The sequence below is a fragment of the Antechinus flavipes genome, chromosome 1 (assembly GCF_016432865.1).
Source record: "Antechinus flavipes isolate AdamAnt ecotype Samford, QLD, Australia chromosome 1, AdamAnt_v2, whole genome shotgun sequence".
Classification (NCBI taxonomy): domain Eukaryota; kingdom Metazoa; phylum Chordata; class Mammalia; order Dasyuromorphia; family Dasyuridae; genus Antechinus; species Antechinus flavipes.
Window position 1 is genome coordinate 395360383 of NC_067398.1, and position 27530 is coordinate 395387912.

Below are 27530 nucleotides of genomic sequence, written 5' to 3' on the forward strand. Positions count from 1 at the left end.
ATCTACTTTTATTTTTGTCATCTTTATTCATTTGGGTAAAATGAATCTCTCTCTAATATAGTGCATCAAACTATGCATGACTTACATCGATTATATAGGTCATGGTATTTAATACTCTTGTTAAGCAACATTAAAGATTAAGACAACATGTATATCTTATCTATAGATCTATATCTTAGATATATAGCAGTTTAGATCAGATGCAAGGTACTTAATACTTTAGAAGGACCATATTGTTCTGAATCATAATTTTAAAAGTCAAAAGAATATCACTCAATATCTAATTAAGGCCTCATACTATAATGTGGACTATACAAATACTTAAATACTGATTTTTTAAAAACAGATAAATCATATTGAATCCAAAGGCATTAGTACACATTTTTTTCCTGTTCCATTTCTCTCCATTCTCTCTACTTCCCCTTCCCATTGAGAAGGCAATAAAAATAAAATTCATTACATATATAATTTATATACAAAAATTCCATTAATAGCCATATTTCCAATAGCCCCACCACCAAAAAAAGTAAGAAAAAGAAATAGGAAAAAATATGTTTCAATTTATACTTTGAATCCATCAGTTTTCCATCTAGAGGTCAACAGTATAATTTATCATGAGTTCTTTTCTCCTGGTCCTATTCAGTTTAATCTGCATCAGGTCCCAGAAACAAGGTGACATAGTAGATAAGAGTAACAACCATGGAAGATCTGTTTACATTTGATCTCAGATACTTAATGGTCACTTTACTTCTATCTACCTCAGTTCTGTCCTCTGCAATGGGGATATTTTTTTTAATTTAATTTTTATTTAATAATTACTTTATATTGACACTCGTTTCTGTTCTGATTTTTTTTTCCCCTCCCTCCCTCCACCCCCTCTCCTAGATGGCAAGCAGTCCTTTATATGTTGGATATGTTGCAGTATATCCTAGATACAATATATGTTTGCAGAACCGAACAGTTCTCTTGTTGCATAGGGAGAATTGGATTCAGAAGGTATAAATAACCCGGGAAGAAAAACAAAAATGCAGATAGTTCACATTCGTTTCCCAGTGTTCTTTCTTTGGGTGTAGCTGCTTTTGTCTGTCATTTATCAATTGAAACTCAGGTCTCTTTGTCAAAGAAATCCACTTCCATCAAAATATGTCCTCATACAATATCGTTGTCGAAGTGTATAATGATCTCCTGGTTCTGCTCATTTCACTTAGCATCAGTTCATGTAAGTCTCGCCAGTCCTCTCTGTATTCATCCTGCTGGTCATTTCTTACAGAACAATAATATTCCATAACATTCATATACCACAATTTACCCAGCCATTCTCCAATTGATGGGCATCCATTCATTTTCCAGTTTCTAGCTACTACAAACAGGGCTGCTACAAACATTTTGGCACATACAGGTCCCTTTCCCTTCTTTAGTATTTCTTTGGGATATAAGCCCAATAGAAACACTGCTGGGTCAAAGGGTATGCACAATTTGATAATTTTTTGGGCATAATTCCAAATTGCTCTCCAGAATGGTTGGATTCGTTCACAACTCCACCAACAATGCATTAGTGTCCCAGTTTTCCCGCATCCCCTCCAACATTCATCATTATTTTTTCCTGTCATCTTAGCCAATCTGACAGGTGTGTAGTGGTATCTCAGAGTTGTCTTAATTTGCATTTCTCTGATCAATAATGATTTGGAACACTCTTTCATATGAGTGGTAATAGTTTCAATTTCATCCTCTGAAAATTGTCTGTTCATATCCTTTGACCATTTATCAATTGGAGAATGGCTTGATTTCTTATAAATTTGAGTCAGTTCTCTATATATTTTGGAAATGAGGCCTTTATCAGAACCTTTAACTGTGAAAATGTTTTCCCAGTTTGTTGCTTCCCTTCTAATCTTGTTTGCATTAGTTTTATTTGTACAAAGGCTTTTTAATTTGATGTAATCAAAATTTTCTATTTTGTGATCAGTAATGGTCTCTAGTTCATCTTTGGTCACAAATTTCTTTCTCCTCCACAAGTCTGAGAGATAAACTATTCTATGTTCCTCTAATTTATTTATAATCTCGTTCTTTATGCCTAGGTCATAGACCCATTTTGATCTTATCTTGGTATATGGTGTTAAGTGTGGGTCCATGCCTAATTTCTGCCATACTAATTTCCAATTATCCCAGCAGTTTTTATCAAATAATGAATTCTTTTCCCAGAAGTTAGGGGCTTTGGGTTTGTCAAACACTAGATTGCTATAGTTGACTATTCTGTCTTGTGAACCTAGCCTTTTCCACTGATCCACTAATCTATTTCTTAGCCAATACCAAATGGTTTTGGTGACTGCTGCTTTATAATATAATTTTAGATCAGGTACAGCTAGGCCACCTTCATTTGATTTTTTTTCATTAATTCCCTTGAGATTCTCGACTTTTTATTGTTCCATATGAATTTTGTTGTTATTTTTTCTAGATCAATAAAATATTTTCTTGGAAGTCTGATTGGTATAGCACTAAATAAATAGATTAGTTTAGGGAGTATTGTCATCTTTATTATGTTCGCTCGGCCGATCCAAGAGCACTTAATATTTTTCCAATTATTTAAGTCTGACTTTATTTGTGTGGAGACTTTTTTATAATTTTGCTCATATAATTCCTGACTTTCCTTTGGTAGATAGATTCCCAAATATTTTATGGTATCAACAGTTATTCTGAATGGAATTTCTCTTTGTATCTCTTGCTGTTGGGTTTTGTTGGTGATGTATAAAAATGCTGAGGATTTATGGGGATTTATTTTGTAGCCAGCTACTTTGCTAAAATTATGAATTATTTCCAATAGCTTTTTAGTAGAATCTCTGGGGTTCTCTAGGTATACCATCATATCATCTGCAAAGAGTGATAGTTTGGTTTCCTCATTGCCTACTCTAATTCCTTTAATATCTTTCTCGACTCTTATTGCCGAGGCTAGTGTTTCTAATAAGATATTAAATAATAATGGTGATAGTGGGCAACCTTGCTTCACTCCAGATCTTACTGGGAAAGGTTCCAGTTTTTCCCCATGCAATGGGGATATTAATAGCAACTATCTCCCAGGATTGTTCTGAGTCTTGAATGAGTCAATCATTTTCAAGTGCATAGCACAATGTTTGGCAGACAGGAAGTACTATATATGTTAGTTATTACTATTCCCAAGTTTTTCTGAAACCATTTACTTCATTTTTATAGTAATATGGAATTCAATCACATTCAAATAGCATAACTAACATTATAGTTAATGTTTATAACGTATAAATGTTCATCTAACATACATTAAAAAGCATATCATTTGTTTCTTTAAACTTCCAATAGATAGGCTGGGGGAAAGAAAACATGGCTTAAGTTAGCCATTTCTCAATTGATGGGCTTCTCCTGTATCCATTTTTTTGCAATCACAGAAAGAACTGCTATAAATATTTTTGCACAAATGAGTCTTTTTTCCTCTATGACATATTTCTTTGAGATATAGTCCTTGTAGTAATATCACTGGGCCAAAAAGTATATTCAGTTTAATAGCATTTTCAGGCATAGTTCCAAATCATTAGCAATGTTTCTGATGGCACATATAAAATCATTAATTTATAACTAGCAGAGACCTTAGGAGTTTTATAATCTGACCCTTTCATTTTGCAGAAGAAGAAATTGAGGCTCAGGGAAATGAAGAACTTGCAATGTCATACAATTAGCTAGACACTCAGGACTTAAAACAGATTTTCTAAAGACAAATGCTGTGTTCTTTTCTACTCTACTACACTGACTCTATATCCATACCTGACACATCAGAAATCTTTGTCAGGCTATGAAATTCCTCAGTTAATGTATTGTTTATAAAGTTTTGTTTTATTTATCTTGAGAAATGGTTTTGCTAATTGAAATTTTTCCCACTTTCTCAAGAAAAATGAGAAAAAGTAATATATACAGATTTAGGAGAGATTGTTTTTCTTTTTTTCACCAGAGTCTAGTCTTTACCTTTCATTATTAATAGTAATATCACTCAGCTGCCTCATCTCTGTGTGTCAGGAAGGATTTTTAGAAGGTATAATTAAAAGATAGCATGCTGCAAAGTAATCCACTATGTTCCATCCTTTGCTGGTTAGTCTACACGAACCAGAAAGATATGTGTTTTCCTTCATTGTGTTTTGCTCAAGGTAGGTGATTTGCATAATTTATTTTGCATTGCTTGCTTCTAAGTCAAGTACAATATCCATATTCCTGAGTTATCAAAAGCATACCATGATATATGTTCAATTAAATTGAATGAGAAGGTAGCGATGGATTAGCACAAATCCATCACCTCTACTGGAAAAATAACTCAATTTTTGCATGTTCTACAGACAGCTGAATCAGTAGTATCTTTTTAATATGCAAAAGACAGCATGATATGCCATTTTTTCAATCAGGGTTAACTGAAGAAACAATTCCTAAGACAATAGTGCTTCTCATTGCCCTTTGCTATTCCCGGAGACATAGTAAAAAGTAGCCTCCCCCTGATAGGAAGTAACTTGGTAGCTAGCCACTGCTAATACAGTATGTCTTGTGGGAATATAATGAAACAAGTGACATTCATTATCCATATGAACATTTCAACTATTTAGCTGGTATTTTTAATGTTTCATTTTTAAAATAACTGATGGACAATTTTACGTATCTAGTCTCTGTATAAAAACACACACCTTCATGTCTTAGGAAAACCACTATTATCTTCTACACTTTTTCCCAAATAAGAACTACATGTATTAGTGCTATTATCTGACTATAAACAAATGTAATCTACAAGCCATATAGCAAAGTTCATCTTGTTGTGACTATCAAGTCACACCTTTTACATTACAATTTAAGTTCTTCCTGTTTCATCCAACTTGTTTTCCTAAATTACCACTACAAGAATAAAAACAACAACAAAAAGGATTAGTCTGTCTGCAATCAACACATCTGGAATACTATATGTAAATAGCATGGTTTATTCCTACAATTTATATATCATTGTTTTCTTTCATAAAGGGAAAGTCCATAACTTTTCTCAATATAATTTGGCAGGAACTGAAGAATGGGGCTTGTGATCAGAAGTGAGGGGAAGAAGAGACAACCGGATGTGAGTGCTTTCTATTTTGATAGGGGAAATTCTGATAATTCTCTAAAGTGAAGAGTTTTATTAAGAGAAGGAATAGGGTGGTTAATGTGAGCCTTGGAAGGAAGGCAGTCCCTCTGGGAGGAAATATATTTATAACTGAAGTTACAGTTGAGGTATCATATAGAGGAAATAATCGTGAGTCAAGATACTGGGGAATCTAGATTTGGATCTATTACTCATCAGCTATGAGAACTCAAAACAATTTGCTTAACTTCTTTGGGACTCATCTGATTCATCTATTAAATTTAAGGACTCTGGCCAGCCCCTCTATAACATCCTATGCATATCTAATGTTACTTTCTGTGTGTCTTTTATCAGGGGATTCATCTAAGTACCAAAAGAATTCTATCAGTTGATTCATTCAAAGTTTATAAAGCTTTATAAAGCATACAATAATATGAAAAAGCAGAAACAGAGTCCTATTTTGTGTATACATTTATATCCCATTAGCTCTCATATTAGGATGATTAATAAGATGACTGGAAACACATTTTGTAAATTGAATACTATTAACCAATTTCATTGTTACCATTCAGGTTTGAATATTTTTGGAGGAAATAATTGTGAGTTGAGTCTACTCCAAATAACTGTGACTTGAGTCTACTACCAAATTCATACAATCCAACATCTTTTGAACTGCTAAATGTTTATCTCATTGACTCTCTCACACTCATCCCCAACAATGGCTTTTTCAAGACATTCTTCTCTATCTACTTCTGCCAGTCCCCTATTCTACCACTTAGCCAATTTATCTATGTTGTAATCAGTCCTTTCTAAAAAGGTTTTCTATCACAACCATTTTATTAAATAATCTATTGCCTCCTCTAATTCCCTCTTAATTACCATTTTCTTTTCTATATATCCAGAATTCATGATTTTTTGGTGGCCCATGGCATTTTGGATAGCATCTTTATTGGCATTAACTTGTTTCTTGGCTTAATTATACTGAATAGGATTACAACTTTTCTTACTAGTTCTGAGATCGCTCCTCTTCAGTCTCTTTACTAACCATTTCTCTTTATAGTATTTAAATAGAAATGTTCTCTGGGGTTTTCCTATAATCACCCATCTCTTCTTTCCCTAAACTTATAGACAGCATTTATCCCAATAACTTTAGTTACCATCTATACCTACATAACGAATAAATTATTGTATTTTATATCTTCAAATTCCCCTTAGAGCTTCAGTTCCACATTTCTTATTTCTATATACTTCTATCTAGATTTCCAGATGGAATTTTAAATACAGTATGTCTAAAACTGAACACATCATCTTCTTTAAATCTGCCTTCCTGCAAACTTCTATTATTTCTGATAATAATATCATTACATTATCGCTCTCTAAGGATCATAATGTTGGAGACATCTTTAACAACTCCCTCCCTCTTATCCCACATGGCTAATTAATTGTTATAATATTAATTCTACCTTAGCCATATAACTCACATCTCTGTTCCATACCAATTGCCTCTACTCTAATTCAGGCTTTTATCACTTCTTGCCTGAGCTGATAAAATAACTCCCAAACTAGAATATCTGGCTCCAGTCAAATATCATTTTCTAATTCAATCTCTAATTGCTAGCTGGATAATTTCCCTACTGTTATATATTTTATTCAAAAATCTTTCATCTATAGTTTCAGATAAGGTAAAAGGTCCAGTCCTGAGATTCAAGACTTTTCACATCTTGGATTCAACCTGCCTTCTTTAGATCAAAGATCAGTGGGTAGAATTAGATTTTGACTTGATATATAGACTTTTTCACAATTAGGGATTTTCAAAAAACAAAATAGGATAATCTGAGAGGCAACTGGTCCCTACTTTACTACTTAACTAGAGATTTTTAGAGCAAAAGATATGTATGACCCTTAGTAGGGAGACTATAAAAGGGATTGCCATTTAGTTATGGGTTGGATTTGCTGTGTTCTAATATTATTTCTACCTATGACATGCCTAGGACTCATGGATTTTATATTCTAGGCCCGTTACATTATTCCCTTTTATCCATTCTGTTCCATCCCTCTAGGATCCTCATTCTTTGGCTTATGCCATGAATTATGTTTGAACAGGTTCCCATTTCCAATTGCTGAAGCTACTTCCTTACCATAAGATCCAATACAGATGTCACCTCTCCCCAAAGAGTACCAATTCTCTACCCCTTTTAAAATACATGAATTTCTCTCTCCTCATCTTTATTATCACAATTTGAATAAATTTCAACTTTACACTTTTTTTAGTCTCATATATATGGGATGTTACAGTTTGCTCTAGTACAAATAAAAATAGATAATTCTGGGAAGAATCATTGTCAAAAACATGAGTTAATGCCTTTATCTTCTATTTTTACTTTTTTTTGACATTTACTAAATTCTAAGCTTAAAACTATTGCTCCCAAGAGATTTTACAAATATGGCTTTGGTCTAGTTTTTAGCAGTATGAAATCCTAAAGGAGTCTACAAGGAACTTTGAAGAAAGAACTATAATTAAACCCAAAGGAAAAATAGAACAAAGGGCTCATTTTCTTTGTCACCACCACCAACTGCAGAAGTGTCACCATCAATTAGAAAAGTTCAAGACTGGAGTAGACTTCCTATAGTAGAAGTACCAACTTCCGTCTCTCATTGCATCCCGTTTTGGTTCTGAATGTATCCAGTATGCTACTGTTTTTGTATTATCACCCATTTCTACTACTGCTACTGCTACTAAAGATTTTCTCACAACCAAAGTTTTTGGCAGAATCAAATGGTTTGATATTAGAAATGGATTATCAATAGAAATAACACTTAAAATGATACCTCAACTGTGGGGACTGAATATGGATCACAACATGCTATTTTCACTTTTTGTTGTTGTTTGCTTGCATTTTGTTTTCTTTCTTGTTTTTTTTTCCTTTTTTGATCTGATTTTTCTTGTGCAACATGATAATTGTGGAAATATATATATAAATTACACATGTTTAACATATATTGAATTACTTACTGTCTACTGTTGGAATCCTTACTAACTGCTAACTAATTAGAGTTGATCTAATCTTACAAGAAGATGTTTTGGGCAGAACCTGAAACAAGGTACTAAGTAGAACTAATTAATACAAGGCTTGTGTTCACACCTTTACTCATTGGAGTTCAATGAGTTCGCACCTCCCTTGAAGCTCTTTGGGCCAGAGAGCACTAGCATAAATAGAGCTTCAATGGGCCAGTCAAAGAAGTTCTTCAGAGTGAAGAAGCTACAAGTCGGGATTTCACCGGAATGACATGAAGAATGGAGCTGGCTGGAGGCTGAAGAAAGCAGAGGCAGAGGCTGAAGGACCAGACCTTTGGATTTGGCGACATTCGGAGAGAGCTCTTGGAACCAAGCAGAGAGATAGGCCTCTAAGCTAACCGGGCTATATTGGAGATAATAAAAGATCTGAACTTTTATCACCACAGTCTACGGGAGGGGATGAAGGGAATGGAGGGAAAAAATTTAGAACACAAGGTTTTACAAGGGTGAATGTTGCACAGTAAAAGGCTTTAATAACAAAAACAAATAAATAAATAAAAAGATATCTTATCATTCCATTTGCTGTTGTACCTTAAGGATAATGGGGCTTTTCCAATCTAAAAACATTTTGAGAACAGGGACTATCTTTTTTTTTTTCTATTTTAAATCATAGGGCTTAGCAGAGTACCAAGGGCTTATTAACCACTTCTGAATTCATTCATTCATTCAATATTTCCCACCCTTCCCCTCAACAATGCAGCTTCCTAGCAGCTACCAAACCACCGCTATTTTTTTTTTAAGGCTCAACTATAGATAAAGACAAGCAAACAAAAGCACATTAACAACACTTCACAGAGCATGAAATGAGCACTAAGCTAAGGAATCCATAAATTTATTTAGTAAAATTTAGATCTTCAAGGAAGCATCTAAAGACAAATAAGTTTGAGCACAATGATTGTTTGAGCTTAGGAAACAATGAGATCCACACACATTTCAGTAGTTCTGAAAAAGCCAATGACTATCCTCATACTTACTGGACATGTTGAGATACTCTGCTCCCACTGGCTCATGCTCAAGCTCTCTTCCAAGGTTGTGCATTTCTTCATCACCACATCCCAACCACAGTAGGGATCCTGAGCTCCGATACAAGCACTGTAATACAAGCACCAAAGGTCAACAAAAGAGTAATTTGGCCTGTTTCATGAAATGCTAACTATATTTTTGACCTACTTGTAGGGGCATTTAAAATGCAAATGAGTTTAAAAAATAAAAATCAATTGGACATTTATTTTGCATATTAGAGATGAAGACTAGAAGGATCACTAAATTCTAAATGAAAAATCAAGTAGTCATTGCATTTATGAACATGTGATATCTGTCGCAATGTAAGGAAACATCTCAAAGACTACATAAATCATGAGAATTCATATTTTCATATATTTTTATATTTTATAAAGCAAGTCCTTCACAATAACTTTGTAAAATAGGCAACAAAATTATTTCTATTCCTATTTTATAGATGAGACTACTGAAGTCTAAAGAATCTAATCCATGGGTAATTTCTAATCCAATTTAATTGAACATTTATTATGCTGTATTGCTAATAAATGAGGTATATGAATAACACATTTATAAGCCAGCAACATAAAATAAGTATGCGGTCAAGGTCAAACTATGAGTGCTTGAGAAAGAATTTATCTGAATCTAAGTTCAATTCTATTGTAATTATGCCACCAAGTAATCTGGATATTTCAGCTCATGTATGTTATAACAGTTACAGTCAATGTTTTACATTTACCAGGAGGAAAGACATACTTTTCTGAATTATAATATTCTGAATTATGTATGAGATATAGCATAATCATAACTTATATGTATATATACATATGTATGTGCAACATATTTCCATTTATTGAAATAGACTAGTTTCAACAGGTAAGAGTCATTTCAACTTTGTCTATTCATCCATAAAATGAGCACATGAATAGATAATCAGTTCAGCTCTAAAATATGATACTTATGCATGGGAATAATAAATAAATTTAAAGATTCTTAAAATGTATTTTAAAGTACAGTATAATAATGCCTTTTATGTATTATGTGTTCTAAAATATACAAATTATTTTCTCTAAGCTGTAAAATCATATTAAACTGATTATAAAGTATGAATAATTCATGTAACCTCTGTCTACAAGAAAGATTTCACAAACAATATGGATATTTTGCATGAAGGTTCCTTATACTCTTCACCCAAGGAGATAAAGAAAAAAAAGCCAAGAGATGGACAGTAAGGCAAAGATAAATATAAAAATAATAAGTCACAAAAAGATAGTTCAAAGCCCTCAGTATATCTTCAAACTATGACCACTAGGAAAGAATTTTTAATTTTGGACTCTGCCCATATGCAGGCTACAGTTTTTCATAGTACAAGAAACACAAATAAACTGCTTTATTGAGAATATATCCAAAGACTCCCTAATTCACCCAACCTATTTTAAAAGCTCTCTCCCACTATCAGGTGAAATAACATTGTAGAGTTCAATATATAACCAATTTCTCTTAGTATAAGGCAGATAGCCAACAAAAACAAAATCTGATTTGATGTGAAAGACAAGGTCTTATGCTAGAAATGCTTTCTCTGGTTCCTTTCCATGTTACCATTATGTTCTACATTTAAATAACTGAATACTTTTAGTTTGGAAAGAAAAAGAGAAACACATGGAGATATTTACAATTCTTCTATCATGTCATTAACTTAGAAATTATTAGTCGATAGTATTTATCTACTTACATCTATCTTAGAAAAACAACCCTCAAGGTGGGAAAAATCTAGTCTCAAGCTACAAAAAGGAAAATGAAATCAAAAATATCTAGGAACAAAGAAGGAAGGAAGGAAAGATGAGGAAGGTACTACTGTCTAAGTAGTTCTCTTCTTTCCCTAAAAGATTCAGAACATTTATTTTCATTAAACACTTTAGTAGTAGTAAATAATAATAATTGAAATTTATTACAATATCATTGTATTTGTATTTGCAAAAGCCTCTCCCATATGACATATAGTACAGTTTACAAGGACCGGCCAAGTCGCACTTTGAGCTTACCTGACAAGATTCTACCACAAACACACACACACACACACACACACACACACACACACACACACACACACACATATATTGAACTCTCTAAATTATAATAATATTTTCATAAATGTCATGAGGAAGCTCAAGACCAAGAAGGGAACTTAGAGAATATGTCCTTCAACTCCCTCATTTTATACAATGAGTTCAGAATAGTTGTGATTAGTCACAGAATTAGCAACATCAGAAGTGAGATTTTTGAATTCAGGTCTTTTGACTCCAAAGCCAGTGCTCTTTTTTTAATATGACACTTTCTCCAAAGATCTGATTTCATCTGGCATATTTTTACATGATCTCTGTATTACTCCCTAAGAAAATCATATTAGATTTGACATATGACAGAACAACAGTAAATGCTGCTTTCTAAGTAAAGTAATGGATCTGTACATTATTGATTTAATGAATTGTCTAATCCATATAATAGGATTCTTATCATGCATATTTTCTCAAATGGCCAACTCCCATATGTATGTTGAGATAAACACAATAAGACTATATTTAAAGAATTATAATAAATAGAGAGCTATTAATAAGAATAGAACTGCCTCAGAAAGTGAGAAATAAAATCTTCAAACTCACTTTATGTTCTGCCATTTCTTAATCCATATTGCCATACAGTTTGAATATCTTTCAACAGCACTGAAAAAGTGTTTTAGTGTTAACTGTGGTGGTATTTTATAATAATTTAAATGATTTTAATAATATTACTTTCCATATGCCAATTAGTCTTTATAATGTTCTTAATTTTCCATTTAAAAAAATGTGAATGTTTCTTTGTGCAGATATGTGTGTGTGAAGTATATGTTTGTGTTTGTGTATACCATCTATGTATTATATAGACCATATGTATATATCTGAAAATAATGAAAGTGCTTTCTGGTTGCAGTGAAATAATTTTAATTTATGTTGTTTGTCATTTATGATAAAGTACCTAATCATTGTTATCCTTTATTGTAATATAACATTTTTAAGAGTCAGGATTTATATAATAAAATGTGACCTGTCATGATATTCATAGAAATAAGTTCTCTTTGTACTACTTTCATATGTACATAGAAATTTAAATATATATATATATATATATATATATATATATATATATATTAGTGAGAATCCTCAAGGTTTCTCTAGTTTAATATGATATTCTGGTAAACATTAGACATATCTAAGCAGAGAGAATGTTTTTGGTTGGAGACTTACTGTGGAATGAACTTTACAGTAGACATTTTTCCAAAATAGATAGATAGATAGATGATAGAGATAACATAAATATCCATAATATATATAGATTTTTTGTGTCTTTAAATTACTTTAAATTCTGTTATTTGTGAATCTAAGATAATCATTTGAGTGAAGTAAATGAACAGATGTAACAAAGGTAAATGCTTTCACCTAGAATTTCACACTATTTCTTCAAATGTAAAAAGAATTACAGATTCTTTCTTCATCATGCCAAGGATGGGAGACTATCAGCAGAATTCCTATTAGGAACAACCACATTACAGACCTATTAGCATTTTGGGAATATTAGGGTACAAATTCATCTTCATTTGTCCCAACTTATACTGGTTCAGAAGCTTTCGTTTTGGTTTGTTTTTGCCATGTTATAATACATAGCAGAAATTGTGAATGTTAAAATTATTAGCACAATTGTTAATGTTTAACACACATGCGTTAAACAATGTTTGTTTAATGATTTGTTTTTAATATGATTATACTCTGGTTTCTGTCACTACTATATTAATTTGAAGTAGTTTTAAAAGTGAAAGTCCCTTGTAATCAAAAGGACAGTCAAAAAGCATTTGTAAAGAGTTTGTAGTGCCAGGCACTGTGCTAAGTGCTAAGAATAGCCCCTTCACTACTCTTCACAAGAGGAAAAACAGTACATGTCCTCAAAAAGCTCAGTTTTTAATATAGGAGACAACTTGCATATAACTTAATACATACAAGACATACAGAGAATATGTCCAAAAAAAGACTCTAGCATGGTACCTGGGGAGTAGAATTGGGGTAGGATGGAAGAAACCAAAAAGACCACTTGAATAAGGTGATATTTTACAGTCTTGAAGGAGACTAGAGAAACAAAAATGAAAGGGACATCATTTAAAGATCTTTAAATGACAAAGAGACAGCTTTATATTCAAAGTGGGAATTCATAAGCAACCTTGAAACTTTATTGAGCAGGAGGTTTGGGATGGGAAGAAGTATGCTTATACATAATGGGTATTTAAAAAAATATTTGGTGAATAAATTAATAAATGAATTTCTGATATTATAATAATTGCTATGTTTTCAAGTCCTTTTAATAAAAAGTAATAAGCAAGTATGCAACAATGTAGTTCACAAAAAAAGATCTATACAAACTAGCAGTTTGAAAGTTAGCAGGATGGAATGTTTCCCTGCTGGTCTGCTTTTTTAGTAGTTTCATTAAATTATAGTTAAGAAACACAGGAAATGGTCTGTCATTTGATTTAAAGTAGATTCAAAATAAATATAGCATTTTCTTTCTACATATCAATACAGTATAGACATCATTCAAAAAATGTACTGTTGAAAACGAAATGGAACAGGTGTCATATGGAGGCATGCTGGTTGACTGACTATACCCAATGAATTTGAGCTTTTCAAAAAAAGTAGTCAAATACATTATAGCAGCATATTTAAAGTGTTTGCATTTGGTTTTTTTTGCTTAATCTAAATGTCATTTTAGAAACATCTTCACTGTAAGTCAAATGCTTTCAGGAAAACAAAAAAATCTTTTGATAATACTGTGCCAAAAAGCCTACACAGAGAGAAGGAGAGAGGAATAAAAGAGGAAAGAAGGAAGGTAGAAAGAGAAGGAAAGAAGAAGGGAGAAAGAAACAGAGGAAAGAAAAAATGAGAAAGGAGAGAAGGAAGAAAAGAAGGAGGGAGGGAAGAAAGGAAGGAAGGAAGGAAGGAAGAAATGAAAGAAAGAAGGAAGGAAGGAAGGAAGGAAGGAAGGAAGGAAGAAAGGAAGGAAAGAAGGAAGGAGGGAGGGAAAAAAGGGAAGAAGTGAGGAAAGGAAGGAAGGAAGAAAGGAAGAAAAAAAGAAGGGAGGGAGGGAAGGAAGGAAAAAGGGAGGAGGAGCAAACCTTCCTGAAATGTACTTCTTGACAAAGAGAACATAGAAAAGAGTTTAGTTTCTGAAACCTGGGTATTCTGTATTCTTCAGCTCTCTACACTCGAAAAATAATGACTTTTCTTCACTTTTCTAATTTGTGAAATGTGCCTGAGAAAGTAGAGGTGAATAATGGTATTGATAATAATATAGTTTCCCCTCTGGTTTTCAAGAACTTTGTATATATTTATTATATATCAACACAAAGAAAGATATAATTACTGGATTTGGAAACAGAGAAAAACTTTTTTTTAACTTATAGTGCATATGAACAAATTAATTTGAAATATTAACATTATAGCTATCTCTAAGAACATGTTTAAAATATCTGTTTAATTTTAAATGAGCTTTCTTTTTATTTTGGCAGACTCTTCTTTTTTAAAAGTAATACTTTTTAAAAGAAATATATAACATGCAAAAAATATTTCAATTTTATCTGAAAATAGATAACTTTAAATGAATGCATGAGGATGCTCTTATTTGTTAATTCATTCTGGAATGGAAGTTACCCTGGATTTTTCAGAGATATGCCATTCGAGAGCATAAGCTGTTACAAAAAGGACTTGAATAAGTGTTTAAAATTGACTCTGTCTCATATCAGAGAGATAGTAAAATCAATATGGATATGATTCCACAACAACACATTAGCTTCAAGATGATTTTAAAAAAATCATAGTGAGTCTACTACATTAGAGATACTTTGCAATCCACATTGGTAGATGGAGTATCTATTCCAATAAAATAACAGCTACTTCACATATTGAAAAATCATGGGATTACACTATAGAATTTTTTTAGCACAGTCTATCCTCATAAAGTAAAGCTGAGGGGGAAAAAGTTCCCCCCAAATTTGGAAAATATGAAGTGAAATCTAAGACCAGGGCATAGTGAATGTCATGGTATGTTAAAAGCATCATGACTATTGGTTGTTGAAACCTTTATTCCCTAGACCAATTAGCTGGGTTAATGAATTAAGGAATTTATCAGACTGCTTTAACAAATTTTCCTTGGCAGTTATTACTACATTCTAGGGCAATGGTTACTAACCTTTTTAATGTGTCATGGCAATTTAGTAATGCCTTTGGACACCTTGTTTTTAAATATTTTCAATAAAATACATAAAATTAAGAGGAGAAACTTACATTGAAATATAGTTATCAAAATATGAAAACAAGAAAATTTATGGATAAGTTAAAAAACCCATATCTGGGATTTTCCCTTTTGTGTTACCTTGAAATCAATCATGGTTCTTCTTTACTGAAATACTAGAAATTTCTCTCATGTTTGTAGATTGCTATTTAGTGTTCTCAGTTCTTGATATTTGCAATATTAAAAAGAATCAAACATACATAGGATTAAAGTGACTCTCTATATTATAGTGCAACTTCCAAGTTTTATACTAGTGGAAATTAAGGCCTATATAAATTATGCAGCATGCCCAGGATCACATTGCTCCTTAGTAATAGAGCCAAGTTTATTTGCTAAGTGAGCTAGAAAGGTACACTGAGATATGAATTTTTTCATGAGCCAGTTCCTCTGTACTCTGTATTCGTGGGGTCATTTGTATTACACAGTTTAGTTCTGGGCAACAGAATTTAAGAAAAGTGTTACTAAGCTACTGAGTATTCAGGAAAGAATAACTGGAGTGGAAAAGGTCTTGAGTCCATGTCACATGAGGATTGTTTGACAGACATTGGGATGTTTATCCTGGAGAATGAAAGATTAGGGAAAGATGGAGCAAGGGAAAAAAAACTGGTCTTGTGAGGGAAGAGAAAAGTGAAATTTGCAGAGAGATAAAATTAGACTTGATTTTAGGAGAGGAAATAAGAATTGTATAAAAGTAGAAAAAACTCACATGTCCCCTACTTGTAGGATTTCCAACAGACAGATGATCATTTGTTAGAAATAATATAGAGGGAAGTGATCTGACTCTATGATTCTGCAGTGTCATGTGTCTTGATCCTGATATTTACAGAATTGAACAACTACAAATGCATTTATTTTTCTATGATCAAATCCATAATTTTGAAGTTATTATTATTGAAATTAGAAAACAGAAGTTAGCATGACTCCATTCCTGGGGCTCAAGTGTCTGAACTGTTTCCTTCTCCTTGTCAGCAGCAACCTTGCTCTCCACTCCAACCCTTTACCTTCAAGATATTTTCTTGATTTTTCGTATTTCAATCCCCAGCACTTAGTACAGTGTTTGGCATATCATATAGGTGCTATAATTTGTGTAATAAATACCTTATTTATCTGATAAATTATATCTATATAATTACCTATATATGAAATAGAAATGCTAGCAGTACATTAACAATATTGATATATCTAGAACAGATACTGTTTCCTTCATGCAGTTTTTTATCTCTTTGTACAGGGCAAGAGATTAATCAACTGAAAGAACTGTAAATAAGGGAGCCACCTGCTATTTTCCTTCTCTGTATTTTTCCGTTGGTAGGAAGCATATTTAAGAGAATAAAACTCAACTGTCAAGATGGCACTTCCCAGGGATGAGCCAGGAGAGTAAAACATATTTTGGAGTTCAGAGTGCTCATGCACAAGAGGTAAATTCCCTCTTTCCAGGCACTATGCTACAGATATGATCTTGACTTATTAAATTGACATTGACCTCATCCTTCCTGAGCAGATAGTGCTTATCATGTATTGTGAGGGTCAATGCCCAGGACAATCATTCAAAGTTGATTTGTGGCTGGACATAGTTGTGTTTCACCATCATGTATAAATAAGAAATAATGGAGTTATCCTGATCATTTTTTTAAGGAAGTGTAATAATAATGTAGAACATGCTGACTGTTCTATTTATAAAGCCACAGTCTCAAAACAATTCTGCTCCTGGTTACTACCATAAACAATTTATAAATATTCAATTCAAAAGGCATTTATTAAGCTCTTAATTTAATAATATTTTATTTTGTTCTGTCTTAACCCAAATTTGTCCCAGTTTCTTTATATGTAAAATGGGAATGATAATTTTATCTGTCTCACAAAGATGTTTTGCAGATTAAATGAGATAAGTGAAAAAAGTTCCGTGCAGTCCCTATAACGCTAAAAGAGCTATGTAAAAGTTAGATATTATTTTATAATCCACTGTACTAGATACTGGACACTTGAAATAAAAGCCCCTCTTCTGCATAAATGTTCAAACCATACCTGTAATGTTTTAATTATAGAAGCTATGCTTTGGGAGGAATATTAAGGGACCAGATAATTCCCTGGAGAGAAAAATTGGTATGCTAAGAAGTGTGTACAACCATATGAGCAGGTGCTTGTGGGACTGATTACCTGGTAGTATTTGGCTTAGAAAGAACATTTTTTTTGGGGGGAGAGGAGGGATGTAGATGGGTGAGTGGAGTGGATATTGTAATGTTCAATGTTTGAAAGGCTGGCATATAAAAGAGAGTTTCAATTTGGTCCCACAGGAGAGAAGCAAGAATAATGAGTAAATGTTTCAGAGAATCAGTTTTGAATGAATATACAAAAGACTTCTTGAATAATTTATATACAAATGAACTTTCTTAGGAGGCAGTGTCCTCATGGAAAGTCAGGATGTATACTTATTAGGAATTTCCTGGAAAGGATTTCTGATCAGTTATTGGTTGGATAAATGACCTCGTGGGAATCAATGAGTCTTCTATCTTCATAGCTTTTATGTTTTGAACTGCAGTAAATAGTTGTATAGAAGAAAAAGTGAGCCAAAGTAAAGAATGTAGATATTAAAAAAAAAAAAAAGTAAAATGTGGTTTGGGTTTCAAATGACCTCAGGAATTAATCTCAATGTTAACATCTCATCTTTTTCTCCATCCCAAAATACTTTTGTTTTATATGGTCTATTATGCAGAATATTCAAACAGAGCCATAAAATACCCTCAAATATAATTCAGGAGACTAGTTTTTGCATTTAATTTTCAGAAGAGAAATATCCATAATGGCATAATATTTGATCAAGATATTAAAAAAAATTGGATCCCTAAGCTTGGATGTAAATGTTATAAAATATATCCAGTTGCTATTTCTGATTCCAATTATCATATGGAAAGCAAATTAACATTGATGACCTTACACAAATATATCATATACACTATTAAGAAAGGCATTTTATTTTTCTGGTCCTCAGTTTATCCAGCTATAAAATCAACGAAGCTAACATCAGATGGAACTGCTACCTCACTTCAGGCTGCCCAGAACTTTCATTTTCAACTTTCCTGCCAAAAGTATTTCCCTTTTTCCTCCAGAGCGGTTGCTAATTTCTGCCCTCTCGATAGCTATTTTTGTCAAAGGGATTCCAGAATCCTTTTTCTATTATAATCTGTATTTCCATTTCTGCTGTCCTAATGGTGGTGAGCTAGTCTACTCTAGATTTCCAATACTCTAATGAATCTTAAGCACACTTGGGTTCTCCAATCACTTTTTCAGAGGATCACGTAAGATTTCAAAGTTTTTCCATTTAAAATGCAAGTAGTTCTTTCTATGTATTTTGTCTTCCCCTTAGAGAGGAAAAAGTTTATCTTTTTTTGTTTTTTGGGTCAGCAGTATAGACTGGAGATGGTAATGTTCAGTGTTTGAAAGGCTGGCATATGAAAGAAAGTTTCCATTTCTTCTGTTTGGTCACACATTATAGTGTCAAGTTCTTAGAGAGTTCTTTTTTTCATATTGGAATCTCCAGGGCTTAGCATAATGCTTGCTGGGTAGTAAGTATTAAATAAATGATTTTTCATTCATTTAAGGAAAATGGAGTAGGAGATACATAGATACCTTATAGCTCTAATATTTTATAGTTTCCTGGAAAGAATACTGGATTTACAATTCATTAAATGATTGCCAAAAAGAGAGAAACAGATAATCTTTTAGATTTCAGGCTTTTTCTATTATTCATAATTTGGGTTATTTCTATTACTTCCAAAAAAATACTAAGTAAACAGTAATAAATGCAAGTCCCCCATCAGGATGTGATCTACAAAATAGCTAATGAGGTTGCTCTTCCAAATAGAACTCAGCTTGAAAAGTCTGCCCCTCCAGGTGTTTATTGACTGGTCAGTGAGACAGCACTGACACTAGCTGGGTAGATGTGGCAGTTACTGTGTTTTTTAATTATCACCCCACATCTGGATTATTATATTCAGTTCTGGATTGCAATGATTTTTCACAAAACACTTATTATCTGCAGCTCATCCAGATGAAGGGAATTGAGGGAGAGAGACAGAACTTCATGTTACATAAAGAGGATTTGAAAGTTAGGATGTTTAGACTGAAAATAGTAAGAATGTGCTATCTTACAGAAGAAGATGACTGGAGAGTAGAACCTGAATTATGGATAGGTAGAGGTTACAGGACAGCAGGTTTAGTCTTAATAGAAGGAAGAGTTTTTATTCTAAAATTGGAACTATCCAAAAATGAAAGATAAGTAAATAAGCACTGTGACATAATAGAACAAGTTTTGATTATAGGCTCAGAAGGCAAGGATTTGAGACCCAACTCTAAAATTATTCAACAGCCAATCAACACTACCTCTGAATCTTAGTTAACATTAGAACAATTAATTATAATTAAATAATGAGTTAACATTAAAACAATAATATATACACTATATAATTTGGGTTATTGTGAGGAAGTGTTAATCACTTGAAAGTGCTACATAAATGTAAGATTATATAGATTAATAATGATAACAGTTAATACAAAAAATGAACAGTGATAGATTTAAAGTAAGATGACCCGTATCCTCTATTGGCCCTAGTTTCTGCATCTGTAATATAGAAATAATAATAGCTTCTTCTGGATAGAGATACTTTGAAGATGAATTGAGATACTATACTTAAAGGTATTTCAAACTTTTCCGCACTGATAGCCAAATATTATTTTGTCTTTCATTCTCAAAGAGGACCATGACATCAGGAAGATGATGGGGCAATGGAGGAGGGCTATGCAAAGTCTTCTATCTCACTTTCCCCTTTAGAGCCATCTGGGTCCAGTGGCCAGGTATAGATCAAGAAACTCCTCTAATTGACACAACACTATTCATAACTTCACTTTTGTTGTTTTTGTTGTTGTTTTTCAGTCATTTTTTAGTCATTTCCAATTATTCATGACCCAATTTTGGAAGTTTTCTTAGCAAAGATGATGAAGTGTGCAATTTCCTTCACCAGCTCATTTTACAGATGAGGAAACTGAGGCAAATGGGACTAAGTGAGGTCATATTTGAACTCAGGAAGATGAGACTTTCTGGTTCCAAGCCCAGCACTCTATCCACTATGGCACCTAACCATCCCTTAACTTAACCATTGTGTATATTTCAAGGTTTATTATATGTTATTCCCATTTATACATTATATGGTCCAGACAAAATATCTTTCTTCTTGTTCATCATACATAACTTTCTATCTCTTGTCTTTGAATCATTATGTGGCTTGTTTCTTATGTGTGGGATGCACTATTTCATATCTCTTCATCCCAGGAACTATTCCTAATTTCTCCTGCTTCTGATGACTCCTAATGACCCATTGCACTCAAATCACTTCTATTTACTTCATATATGTTTGTGTGTATATATATGTACATATATATATATATACACACACACACACATATATATTCATTTGTATTTACTTTATATATACATACACAGATGTAATGGGCTGAGGCTTGAGTTGATGCACTGAGGTCCCAAGCACATGAGGCTAAATAGTAATTGGACCATACTCTATTAATAGATAAGCTTGGAGAAAGAATGGCCCCGACCCACTCTTTGTGCAAGTCCTGATCTGTTGTATAGGAAATGACGATTTTGGTGGGTGTAGGCAGGGAGGGGAGGAGATGGCTCAGTGGATAGAGCACCAGCCTTGAAGTCAAGAGGACCTGAGTTCAAATCCAGCCTCAGACACTTAACAAACAGAAAAAGTTGTCAAAAGCAGCAAAAGCAAAAAGAAGAAGAGAAACAAATCAGCTAAGAGAGAGAGACCCGGAGCCGAGCCAACCCTGGCAATGGCAATCCCAAAAGCCTCTCCTCCCCTTTCTTTTCCACTCCCCTGCCTCCACCCACCAAAATCGTCATTTCCTATACAACACATCAGGACTTGCACAAAGAGTGGGTGGGGGCCATTCTTTCTCCAAGCTTATCTATTAATAGAGTATGGTCCAATTACTATTTAGCCTCATGTGCTTGGGACCTCAGAGCATCAACTCAAGCCTCAGCCCATTACACACATATACATATATATATATATATATATATATATATACACACACACACACACACACACACACATATATTCATTTGTATTTACTTTATACATACATACACAGATGTAATGGGCTGAGGCTTGAGTCGATGCACTGAGGTCCCAAGCATATGAGGCTAAATAGTAATTGGACCATACTCTATTAATAGATAAGCTTGGAGAAAGAATGGCCCCGACCCACTCTTTGTGCAAGTCCTGATGTGTTGTATAGGAAATGACGATTTTGGTGGGTAGAGGCAGGGAGGGGAGGAGATGGCTCAGTGGATAGAGCACCAGCCTTGAAGTCAAGAGGACCTGAGTTCAAATCCAGCCTCAGACACTTAACAAACAGAAAAAGTTGTCAAAAGCAGCAAAAGCAAAAAGAAGAAGAGAAACAAATCAGCTAAGAGAGAGAGACGCGGAGCCGAGCCAACCCTGGCAATGGCAATCCCAAAAGCCTCTCCTCCCCTTTGTTTTCCACTCCCCTGCCTCCACCCACCAAAATCGTCATTTCCTATACAACACATCAGGACTTGCACAAAGAGTGGGTGGGGGCCATTCTTTCTCCAAGCTTATCTATTAATAGAGTATGGTCCAATTACTATTTAGCCTCATGTGCTTGGGACCTCAGAGCATCAACTCAAGCCTCAGCCCATTACACACATATACATGTATATATATATATATATATATATATATATATATATATATATATATATATATATACATATATATATATATATATATATACACACACACACACACACACACACACACACACACATATATATATATATATACATACACATATATATATATATTGGGGGGGGGGCGCTATTTTTGGATGACCATAGATTGTTTCTCTTGATGAAACAATGACAGGGACTTTTTTTTAATTTTTGTATTCTCAGTTCTTGGCAGAGAGGAGTAATTTAATTCATGTTTTTTTTAAATGTATAGTTGAAACAACCAGGATCTTTTACAGACTTGCTCTCAAGACTACTCTCTTTGACAACAACCAACCAAGTTCCTAGTACCCCTGGCACAATAAAAGATCAAATCAAAAAGTAGAAGAGCATTTGGTATGGCAGACCTACTGGAACAACCTTTCATTTTTAAACTCTGATGGCAAAAGGACCCACAGCTGGAGAAAACATGGGCAAGAGTACAATGAAACCAAATATCACAGTAGGTCGGGATAGAACTACTGCCCTTCTTAGATTCAGAACAATATGTGGTACAATCATATTCTGTGACATGAACATCATATAGTAGGCATTTCCAGCTGCCTACAATTCAAAACATCTCCAATGGAAATCAAACATTGTTAACTCACAAGACCTCCTGGGGAAGGAAATAGCTTTACAGTGACATTAAGGGATTGAGTGCTACCAATAAGCTCCTTCCCAAAAGAATATTTCTGAGATAGCGGTAGGCATTATACTGTCATTAGACAAATCAACAAGAAAAATAAATGCATTTCTTCTGGGCTACTGGCTGAGAATGCATTTGGCAAATACACTTAAGCATTAAGATGACTAATGAAGGCAGACCTAAATACCTCTGTTCCATCTGACTTTCTGAGATGAGAAGACTGAGACAATCATAAACATGTGTGTTCTCTGTTCAGTGAATTACTATCCACCATATATGAAGATAATGGATCTGTACAGATTCACCTGCACTCTCTCATTCTCCCCCGGTGACCAAAGAAAAATAGTCCACATTTATATAGCATTTAAGGTTTGCAGAGTACTTTATAAGTACCATCTCATTTTATCTTCACAACTATGTTGAAAAATAAAAAATGTTATTATCATATATTGTCATATTTTACAAATGAGAAAGTTGAGGCATAAGAGTTCTGGGTCACACATCTAGTTAAATTCCCATGGTCAGAAATGAATTGAGATTTTTGTGGCTCTAGGCCCAACCCTCTATCTACTGTGTTGCATAACAGCAATGACTGCTCAGACCTCATATAAGATATCCTTCTTTTCCTTTCTCATAGACTAATCATATGATATTTTATTATTTTATAATTTATCATTATCTATCTAGTATTATAAAAATCTTTTTGTGTCACACATTCATACAAGGATTAAAATTTCCTGAGGACAGTTGTATCTTATATAAACTTTATATACCTTCCAGATCTCACTAAAAGGCTAAAGAGCTTAACAAAAATTTGTTGAATTAATCAATATATGAGATAGCTATCCAGAATTAGGGCAGAATTTAAGATATTAATTGGCACATGGACATTTGAACCTAAGATTTTGGTCTTCTTAGCAACTTTCCTTAACTAACGACATACTCTGTAGCAGAGAGAACACTATATTTGTCATCTGAGGATGCCATTCTGAATCCTGGCCTACTTATCTGTATGATAGCTTGGACAAGTCATTCACCATCTCCATGCCTTAATATCTTACTATGAAAAAAAAATGGTTGTTTTTGTTCAGTCATTCTAGTAATGTCCAACTTTTCATTGTTTTGGGATTTTCTTGGCAAGGACACTAGAGTGGTTTGCAATTTCTTTCTGATAGGTCAAATTAAATTACTGCTATCATGTCTTCCAATTCTAAAACTCAATGTCCAAAGAAGAAAAAACACACTCCCAAAAAGAACCTTTTCCCAACATATTTCTCACCAGGGAGTCCAAACTACTGTTGCATTTTTGTCTTTCCATTCCCAACTCCTAGAATAGTTCTTGTCACATAATAGATACTTAGCAAATATACAATATTACACTTGGCTAAAAGGACTTAATGGACAGAGTGTTGGACATGGAATTCAAAGTCTATATCTGACATTTACTAGTTATGTGATACTGAGCAAGTCAATTAATTTCTATGTACCTCAAACAAATGCCCACTACTTAGTTATTCAACATAATCGAAAGTATCTTCATTAGTATAGGCAATTCCCAAAGATAGAGTTTCCTAAGCTAGAAAAAAAAATCACAGCTTTTCTTATTCATATAAAATACAAATTAAACTAAGACAAAGTCAAAAATGGGCTAGAAAATCAGTCAACAACAAAGGCTACAAAAGTTGGGGAAATCTTACTGGAAATGAGATTTGGACTGAAATTTGAAGAAAGGATGTACTTTAAACAAATCTTTATCTGGAATAAAATAGAAATAAAGCCTTCTATGTAAGGGGAATAGCCATAAAACTGGAAACGCACTCAAATCAGGGAAAGATAAATATCATTTGAGCCCAAGTTATGGCAATTAGTCACTTTGAGCAAGTCAGCTCACATTTCTGGGACTCTGTCTTTTCATTTGGAAAACAAGAGAAATGACTCAGATAATCCCCATGGGTCTTATAGATGTGATATTGAAAAGGCCAGTTTAGATCTTTGATTTTAGACTTTGAGCTATAAAGGCCCATCAAGATCATTATATCTAAATCCCTGTTATCTACTATGTAAGACACTGAACTAATATGCAATAAATTGTGATGGTTTTTGTAGGGAAAAGGAAAAGGAAAAAAAAAAACTGATGTTAAGGCAAGATTGTGAAGGCCTTAAAGTGAAGGCCTAGAGACAATTCTATAGTAAAGAGTAGCTGCTGAAGAGTTTTGAGGAGAGAATTGACATGTCAAATAGGACTTAAGGATGATTATTTTATCTGAAGCATGTCAAATAGATTTGAAAAAAGAAAGCCAAGAATAGAAGTTTAATTTTAGGACTAAAAGGAAACACATATACTTTACAAGTGTTTTAACAAAGATACTAAGGAGATAAATCATTTAGATTAGGTCACAAGCCACAAAAACAAATATAATCATTAAAAAAAGACACCTACTTAAAATCACAGCACACATCAAGCTAAAGGCATTAAATGATTCTTATTTTACTTTATGCTTTGTCTGATGAAGCAATGAAATAACATTTTAATTAGTGTCTATCTTTTAAATGTGTACTTACTGGAAAACTACCTATATTTAATGAGTGTTTTAATAAGACATTGATTTTAAAAGACTAGGATCATTTTATAATTTTTGTATAATTGCTTTTGAGTTTGAATTTCAAATATTTAATAACGCTGTCATAATCACTTAAAATAATTTTCTGTTACAATCTTAAATTTTATTCTACTCTTTATAACCTATAACTCTAAGGTTGCTATTTCAGATTTGAACAAGTTGGACACAAATTTCAAATCAAGTTCGTATTCAAAAATAGTATAACAAAAAAAAAAGAGTGAGAGAGGGAAAGGAAGGGAAGATGGAAGGTAGAAGGCAGAAGGCAGAAAAAAAAGGGAAAAAAAAAAGATAATCAGCAAAACTTAGGAATCTTTGAAATAACAAAATGAGATGCCCTGGAATACAATAATTATAATCAGACTTAAGATACCTTCTTTGGTCTGTGACTTAATGCTAACAGCAATGTAAGACTCCACTTTGAATAAACACAAAGTTTAATTGTTTATATTGGCATTCTCTATGGGCTTCAATCATCTAAATCATAGTCATGGTCAACTTGTGGTAAAGTTTTCTCCAGAATAAATATGTAAACTTTTCGGGAAAAAGAAAAAAAGCTTATAGTTTCCCCTAAGTATCAGGCTTCCTGAGGACACTGGTTCTCTAGGACAACAAGTTCTATAAGTGTTGATCATAAAGAAGTCATCCAGCCCAGGAGCTCTATTCCCACATACAACCAAGAGCCACAGGACTTTCCATTTGCATGTTGTGACATTTCCAGTCTTGTTCAGGGGTCATGGAGGTGGAAGAATATGCCAGAAATGACAGATGGCCAAGCCACAGGATGTACTTACTAACATTGTGATCTGAAAAAAGTTATGTTTATGAATATAAAAATAAAGAAAAATGTTCAACGATCAAATTCATTGAAATAAAAATTATTATTCTGTAAGATTTCTTTAATTCTAGTTTCATCATACACTATGATGCTTTTCAAACACAACTGTATGCCTGCATAAAATCAATCCATTCATTAACTATTTATTGAATTACTACTAATAAACATTATCAAGGGAAAAAAAGGGCAAATAGCAAATGGAATAGAGAACTGAGTACACTGAGTACTGGGGCTGTCTCTTATATTTTTTGTATGACACTGGAAAAATCATTTTTCTTGTGAAATTCAAGCAACACAGAAGGACTTATTAATTAAGTCAGATATTGTGACAAGGCTTTAATCTTCCTCAAAAGAATTTGCTCCATATTGATGAAATCAATTTTTTTTTCATATTAAACAATGATGATGATGATGATCACACATACACACACACCTGACAATTAAATAATACCTGACAAAAGATGGATATGTGTGCAAGGACCTTGAGGAAAAATCTTTGATATTTCATGTTTACCTAGTTTTAGCTTTCGGCCAGTGCAATATATAGTTGGGCAATATTTATAGTGGCAAGAATACAACAAAACTTTTGAGAAAGAATCCACTGGTGAAGGAAGAGAAGAGAGTTTCAAGCCTAGGTCTCCCCAACTTTCAATTATGCCTGGACCTCAAAAATTTCAAAGGACTTCCATCAACTTTCTAGCAACAGAAACAACTGGATGCAATTCAGGCAAGCAGATTTCACATGGAATCAAGGAAAGAAGCTACACCGGATCTAAAGGAAATTTCTTCAGCACTTCACAAAGAAGACAAACATATTTCTAATAAAAAAAAAATAGCTGTGATGAACCAATTTAATACTGTGTTTTCTGTGCATATGCTTACTTTCTCTTGCATTGTATAATGTCACAATGAGAAAATACGTAATAGACTTTTGAGGGGATATTTTATTTAAAATGTTCATATTCTATAATCTTAAGAAATATTTCTAATTTGGTAAAAAAAAAGACATGCATATATAATAGATTGATAGAGGAAAAAAAGTAAACAAATAAAAGAA

At 33.2% G+C, this 27530-nt stretch overlaps 1 protein-coding gene across 2 annotated transcripts in view; it reads right to left on the reverse strand.

Annotated features, from left to right (window-relative positions):
• The window catches only part of SEMA5A (semaphorin 5A), a 548675-nt gene that overhangs the window by 129654 nt on the left and 391491 nt on the right, over positions 1-27530 (reverse strand). For both annotated transcript variants that reach the window (XM_051969840.1, XM_051969839.1), the window contains exon 12: positions 9161-9278. In XM_051969840.1, the coding sequence (XP_051825800.1) occupies positions 9161-9278 (118 nt within the window). The remainder of the gene's footprint in view (positions 1-9160; positions 9279-27530) is intronic.